This window comes from Drosophila kikkawai, chromosome 3L (genome assembly GCF_030179895.1).
Source record: "Drosophila kikkawai strain 14028-0561.14 chromosome 3L, DkikHiC1v2, whole genome shotgun sequence".
In the NCBI taxonomy this organism is placed as follows: domain Eukaryota; kingdom Metazoa; phylum Arthropoda; class Insecta; order Diptera; family Drosophilidae; genus Drosophila; species Drosophila kikkawai.
The window spans coordinates 25916925-25924774 of record NC_091730.1 but is presented as its reverse complement, the minus strand read 5'-3'; the positions used below and the strand labels follow the sequence as shown (position 1 = coordinate 25924774).

Here is a 7850-nt window from a genome sequence, read left to right as displayed (position 1 = left end):
ATTGTTACTATTTAATATAAACCGCCTACCTCTACCTTATTTTAAAGATTTTGAATGCCTATACCACCTATAGACACTCTTCGGGCAATTTGTTCTTTGTTAGAGAAAAATCATTAGAAAAACAAAAATTCCTTGTCATTTAATTCATTTAAATTTATTGCGGATAAATTCTGACGCAATCTGTGCCTTTTGCTGTTCTACAACAGCCAAAATAGTTCGTAAATGCTCCATTTCAAATTTGCAACTGCCAATTCGACAGCCTTTGTTTACGTTTTCATAAGCCACAGCTGATCGATCAGCTGTTCGGATGCTAAATGCGTTTTAATGTTGAGTGGGAACACGAGTTTCACATTTGTGAAAAATCCCAAACGTTCCTCACAAATGCGCTGTGTGGGAAGGCAGTATCAATGTTGTGTGGGAAGACCCTATTAGACTTAGATGCGTTCTAACCGCGGTCCATTTAAGAAAATTCGGAACGGCAAAACCTTATGGGCAGTTAGTTCAACGGACGGTGAATGCGCTTTGACGGTGTGTGGGTAACTTTCTCGAAATTTTTCGTTGGTCTTTCAGATTTGGTAAATTTGTGACACGCATACGCGCACAAATATGTAAGAACCAGTATAAAGAATAGGAATACGACAGCGACATAGGACAATGAATTAGCGACATCATAAAGTTATTTGAATAGAATGCGCGCGCGCGCCACAGATTCCGACCAGAGGGTCAACTGGACGGAACGAAGGCTGGCCACACTACTACCGTCAAATCCAGCATAGGCGATTGGGCACACTGGATCGCACCAGGATCTATATAAAGCGGGCCACAGCCCAGAGGAAATCATTCGGTCGGCTGCGATTAGGTCGAGTTAAGCTCCGTAGTAATCGGCGGAAGTCGCTTTTCGGGAGCCGGGTAATCGTGGCGTACCATTAAGGCAGAATCCGTGTTTTTTCTTTCATTAAAGATAAATTGCTTATTTTTTAAGGCTTTATATGTCTTTAATTTTTCTGTCAATTTCTCTTGACTTGGCTTTATTTTTATGCCAGCTCTCATTGTATCTACTATTACAATGCTCATAAAGCAATTCTTTTATGTATTGCTTTAAAACTATGCCTATATGTGGCGCAAAATTAGGATAGCCCAAACCAGTATCCATATTCTGCGTTTATTTCAATAAAGCATTTGTCAACAATATTTTTTAAACTATTTTTTTGATGGGGAGATTTTTTAAACTCCCTATCAAACACTTTAGTGTGTAACATTGTAACTTCTACTAAAGCAACTGAAGGGTTTATCAATTTTATTCCAGACTCTTTTTCGGATTCAAATAACTGAATTGATTTTTTTCTTTGTTCAGTTTCGCTTTCGCTTTTGTATTCGCATTTGCATTGAATTCCATTCGGGAAAATATCATATAGTATTTTACCCAATTTAAGCGAAATCGCATTTTTTAACCCAATATCTTCTGCGATCTCACTTTCAACTGGATTGAGATAGATAAATGGGCGCTCTTGTGGAGCGTTAGATAATAAATTTATGTTTAAATTATTTTCCTTCATTATTAGTTGGGAAACTGTGGAATTTTTTTCTCCAAACTGGTTAAATAAAATAAAAATAATAATCAATCGGATTTTTATTGAAACGGCTTAAGGGTACGATGATGCCGTTTTGAAAAAGCTTGTTGCCAATTATATCTATGTAATTGGAAGCTTTTATAAGTCCTCTTATGCATATAGCTTGAGACTGTGTACCCGTTATTTTATTGGGTAAAATTGTAACAGTTCTCAAATACCCTTGCTGGCCAGAATGCGGTTCACCCTAATCACTCGCCCGTCTCAGTTGTCCGCACACAAACACGCACGTGGCTGATGTTCCGTCGCCGTGGTCTCCGTCCGCTTCCAAGATGCCTTTGCTGGTCACCAATTTGTCGCAACTCTGCTGACGTCACTCACACTTGTCCACTCTACGTCGAGCACCACCTCCTGGCTGGTCTCGGGTTATCCAAAATAATTGTCACTGTCAATCTGTTGATTTTCACACGTTTGCCGCCGGTTCCGTCGCGCAGACAAAGTCCCGTTTGTCACCCGTGAACTTGAACTTGAAAACTCACAGTCTCGAAGTAAACCGTGCGCTCACACGTTTACTATTTATCTTTGATCACGTCCGCAAGAGTGAAAAAATGCCATGCGGTTTTGCCAAATTTCGGCATGGGTAATTAAATTATTACGAACACTTTCAAACAAGTGTGTAATATCATGAAATACTTGTGTACTGCATATATTTCTGAAGTCATCTCTGTTCGAGTGTGATTTCTCTAGCGCTTGAATGTTGCAGCTATTTTGATCGCATACAACAGCGCGCACTAAGAGCCCAGCTTCTTTGCATAAGCCTTGTGCTTTTTCAAGTAAATCGGCAATTATGTTACCTTGATTTACACTGCAAATGAATGCAGCAGCGCCTATTAAAGCTGTAAATTCACAGTTTAGCCCAGTGCCTATAAAAGCTAACATTCTATTTGCTGGGTTACTATACAAGTAATTATCAGACTTGCCATCACCCAGATCAATAAGCCTCACCGCTTTGTCAGTAAGATATTCATATTTGACTTCGCTTTTAATGCGCATCTCATCAAATATTATAATGCAATTCCTGTCGGATGCATTCATTTTTTCTACCAAACTTTTTAGTTGGAAGAAATTTTGCCCTTCAAAACCAGGCGTAATGTCTTTGAGTGGCAAATGACCTGACGGTGCGTATATAGCACTCGTCGATGGTGACTCTTCTATGGCACTTCCATCTGATGCCCAGTTTGTACTTATTGACGAACATTAGGCTTCATCGCTACTCTCATAAATGTCTTGCACATTTTCTATATTACAATACTTTGAGAGGTGATCGCGATGTTTTTTACAAAAATTTAGTTCATTATCTGAACTACATTTTTGTTTTATGGTTAAGGACTGAGATATCATTATATTTGTAATGATATCATCCTTTACCACTTTGGTCATTTTCTTCCCCTTTCATTTTTTAATGCAACAAAACACGAAATTTTGCCAATTTGAAATTCATTGTCGTGCATTGGTGGCCACCCTAAGTATTCTGTGGGCAAGCTACCTTTTCTGAGTATTGTGCCCACAATACATTTTGCCTTAAAATGCTTTAGCCAAATTCGATCGCGTTTTTTTAATTTGGCAATCTTTGTGTTATCAATCCACTGTTTTTTGGAGTGGATTGGGAAGGTAACTTGGTGACCTTAACAATTTTTAATTATGCATTTATTGCTGAAAATGAATAGAATACATGAAAATTGATAGATATTTCAAATAAAAACATAACACCAAACAATTTACAAAAAAAAAATGAACATAAATTTCAGGCTCCAGTAATCGAAAATGGCAAGATTTTTTCATTTTCATTTTTGAAATCGAGAAATTGGTGCTCCGGTAATCGAAAACGAAAGACTTTTTCGATTTGAAAAACGGGCACCTTTTTCTGTCCGGAATGAAAAGTAAACGGCTGTTTTTATATGAAATCAGATCTTATTTAGTTTACTCAGTGGTCTATTGATGTTTATTCCACACCACCACAAGATCATTCTGGCAGGTAGTAATTTTATAAAAAATTTATTTCTGACCCCACCTCAGATTTGACAACAAAATTTTTGCCGTGTTTACCAAGTTTTCTTGTTTTGGCGATAGGTCGATAAGTCCATCGCAAAAAGTTATCGCCAAGGTTGCCATATTGTTGGTGGAACGAAACAGCCAGTTAAAAATGCTTATAAAACATAAATGAATACATTAATAACTTTAAAGGAGAGCCAAAATTGTTGTTTATAAATAATGCTATTTAATTTGATTGCTTAAATGGTTAAAATTGACCAAAAAAGTAATTGGGACCACCGGAATTAAAACTGAAAAATGTGGCAGCCCGCTCTTGTGGAAATCAGCTGTTTTAAGTTGAGTTCATTTTTTAAAATGTAAGTGCACAAATATTAATTGCTTATTTTCAATTAAACAGCTTTTAATTTCAGGGGAAAGCACAAATCAACTTTCCAGAATGAGATTATCCTGGGGTTTATGAAGAGCAACCCAGACGTGGCCAGGGGTTTCAGTAAGGGCGACAAGGTGGCTTGAGAGGCGAAGTGGGCAGAACTTTGCAGCGCCTTGAACGACGTTGGCCCTCCGACCAAAGATGTTGGAGGTTGGAAAAGGGTATTGTCCAACGAATATAAGAAAAGTTGTTTATTATAATAATATTTTCCAGATTTGGTGCGATTGGAAGGCGACAATTCGTAAGAAACTTGCCAAAAATAAGGCCGAGATCAGGGCTACAGGTGGGGGTCCCTACTCCCAGCTCGCAATAAGCGAAGTGGAGGAGGAGATTGCAAAGTTATGCGGTCTCTACGGAGTTGACGGTCCAGCATATGGAGTTCCACCCACCATGAAGCATGAGCTGGATCAAGGAAGCGAGGAGGAAACCGAAGAACCTGCAGAAGCACCCTCCCTTCTGAATACTTATAATGAGCCGAAACCAAAGCATCGTCGCCCGAATCCTGCAGCTTCTCTCGACCTGCAAAGCATGTGCGAGGCTCAGCTAAACATTATTAGTCAGCTCAATTCTTCCATGACGTAGCACTTTAAGAATATGGAGGAGCTGCATAAGGAGTCAATTGCAGTTCAGAAGGAGGATATAGAAAGAGCTTCTAAATAAATTTAATGATATTCTAAGTAAATTAGAGAAATAAAACATCTGTTAAGGTAAATAAGTAGTTGTGAAGAAGAAATTTTTATTTTTTTTCATGTTTTCATATATGTATGAGCAATTTCATCTCGTTCAGATTCTCCCTCATCATCTCCTTCTACTTCATTGTCGTATAAAATATCTTGTGTGTCGTCAAATCGATATTCCTCCGAAATGTTCAAATTTCGCCTTCTACATAAGTTGTGCAAAGCACAGCGTACATTTACTATTCTGCAACAAAACAATGGCTCATATATTGAGCATCGTTGTAGGCCGATATGTTCCATACTCTGGGCTCCTGTAGGGAGTTAAAACCAAGCTCTTTAGCGCGTATACGGAGTCCGCCAAAACAAAATGACGGTTTATAGTGCTAGAGAGGTATTCTCTGGCACTGGAAAGATTCCATATAAAAGAGTCATGGCAGGACCCAGGGTGAGTGGCATCAATGGCGATGATCTCCATGTTGCTGTTGCAAACCTTAGGAATTAAAAAGGTTTTTAGGTTTTTATAACAGATTTCTTTATTGTACTTACTACCATGGCGTTTAAACTATAATACCCCTTTCTATTAAAGAAAACAGAGGAATTATTTAACGGCTTTTGTATTCTAATGTGAGTTCCATCCAAACAGGCAACTATTCTTGGCAGTTGATATTTTCTTAAGAAGTACTCGAAAGATATCTGCATTTGTTGCCTAGACATTTGGAGGCTTATCGCATCCTGACAGAGAAGCCTGTCTAGCAACGGAATAAATACATGCAGAATCTTCCCGAATGTACAGCGTCCAAAGTTTATCTGATAATCCTTGGCCACTGCAAGCTGGTAGCAGCCAGTATCTAGCTATCGCAATACAGCAGCCAATTGGATTGAAATAGGCAATGTCGTAACCTTCAAATGTGGCTTGACTGTCTCCAAAATCCTTTTGAATATATATTTGTCAATCCTATAGAAATTAACAAAGCTGAAAAACAAAAATTTACTGGCGGAATGTTCAATATCAGTAAATGTGATTTACCTTTCGTCGGTCACATTGAAAATACATGTATAGAATCTTAGATGCCCAGATTTTCTTAGTTGAAGCAATTTCTGCCTCTTCCTGGCTTCAAAACACGCAATCGAAAATAGAAATGGCATTTTTTTAGTTTGTTTACTTGACCAAACTCACAAATCAGCTGTTTGAGCGTAAGAATAGACATTTAGCAAAACGATAGCAGAAAACCGGAGCAGCTAAAAACGAAAACGGTTCGTTTTCGCCCAAAACGAAAACGAAAAAATTTTTCGATTACCGGAGCAGGCCTGATTATTAGCAAAATTTTAAATGTTATAATATTAAACCTATTGGTTTTACTGATTAGTCAATTAGTTATTCATGTAAACAAAATTTTCACTTGATGGCATACCCTTCCCTCAACAGTAAGCTTATTGATTTCAATTGTAATATCTTTAATGGCATCCTTAAGCGTTAAGGGCTCCAAATACATTTTTTTAAACCTAGGGTCTAAAAAGGTTGACTTAACCAAAATGGGATTTTTCTGAAACAGCTGAAACCTCTTTTCAGAAATTCTGATAAGCGCTTCCTTGGCTCGTTTACCTTCCATCGTCTCCATTTTCAGAGTTTTAAATTTGTCTGCTAACATTGAAATAAGTGGTATTACTATACTTACAGTTACGTAATGTTCTCCACTTATTTGCCCTGTTGCCTTTTGGAAAGGTTGAATGAGACCACATAAGTCTCGACTACATAAGTATTTGACACGTTCTGATTTCTGTAGCAAAATAAGAGCCACCTAGTTCGCTAAGCCTGAAAAGGACTCCATCATGTCCAGGCAAGAATTCCACCTGGTGTCTACATTTTGTATGAGGGTTTTGATTTTTCCATCGGGAGTGTTCCCTCATTCGTTTGGGCCTTTCGTAGTTGGTCCATCATAGCTGGACTGTGCCTAAAATGCATGACCACCCTTTTTTATTTTATCAACGTTAGTGGAAAATGAACTTATTTCCTTAATAGTTGCATCTACTACACGGTTAATGCTGTGGGCGAAACACGGCACATGTTTGTTTAATCCAAGAAACAGTTTGGAAGCGCACTTCATGTTGCTTGAGCTGTCTGTCGTGAGAGTTGTCCACTTAATTTGATCTATTTTAAATTCGGCGCACGTGTTTTCCAACAAAAAGGTTACAGAATCACTGGTACACTCATAAAAATTTTTGGATTGGATAGTTGGATTAACGTGACTTATTGTTAATTTAGTAATTCTCGTTATTGATCCCTGTTCTAATTCATATACCTCTCGTATAACATAAAAATCAACAAGTCCGTCAGGGGTTTCAAAATTGGCTTTTAGTAAATTATTTCTTTAAGATTTTAAAAGATGCGGAATGTCATAAGACATATAATATTTTTTATTATTGAAGATAAAGTAAGGTACATTTTTTATTGCCTCCTTAATCATACACGACGCCTCTTACTTTAAACCCAATATTTTCAGCAATGTTCATATTTTTATAAATAAGTCTTTTCAAGCATTCTCCTTTTATATTTGTTTCAGACACAAAATAGTTTCAGTTTATATATATATGTATATGTAAATATATACATACATATATATATAACAAAAACGCAAATGTCGCTTCCAATTTTATTTGGACGTTTAGTAAATGCTCTAAGCCATCAATAACGTCAACAGAGAAATTGTATGTTACACTCTTTTTTTTGCAACTTCATCATAAGTTATTATGCATTCTTTTTCAGATTCAGAATTTCCTTTATAGTATCTTTAAGGGCTGAGTACAAAGATTCGTTGTCTCCCAGCTGTAATTTTTTTATGCTATTCCACTTTTGTAATGATGAGAGACTAGGAAGATTTATTTTCAAAGAGCCCCTCAAAAACATTTAAGTTGAAGTAGACCTGTAATAAATGCTCTGAGCGAACAACTTTTCGAAATCATTCCATCTCATATTTGCTCTATTTTTTTTTTTTGTTAAGAAGCTTTTTTGCCAATATTTTTTCGCTTCCAGTTAAATTCATTTTGCCAATTTCAAAAAGTATGTTTTTTTTTTTAATGTAACTTCCAACCTAATCACCTTTCGTTTTTAAAAAAACGATACTG

General features: G+C 37.0%; 1 protein-coding gene and 1 pseudogene across 1 annotated transcript; one reads left to right on the top strand and one right to left on the bottom strand.

Annotated features, from left to right (window-relative positions):
* Window positions 1-3993: 3993 nt before the first annotated feature.
* Window positions 3994-4648, top strand: LOC138928648 (uncharacterized). The gene is made up of 2 exons (XM_070286015.1): window positions 3994-4200; window positions 4264-4648. Exons 1-2 carry the CDS (start codon window positions 4192-4194, stop codon window positions 4630-4632), a joined length of 378 nt encoding a protein of 125 aa, XP_070142116.1. The 5' UTR covers window positions 3994-4191; the 3' UTR covers window positions 4633-4648.
* Window positions 4649-4796: 148 nt separating this feature from the next.
* On the bottom strand, window positions 4797-6346 carry LOC108072864 (putative nuclease HARBI1; annotated as a pseudogene).
* Between the last annotated feature and the right edge of the window lie 1504 nt (window positions 6347-7850).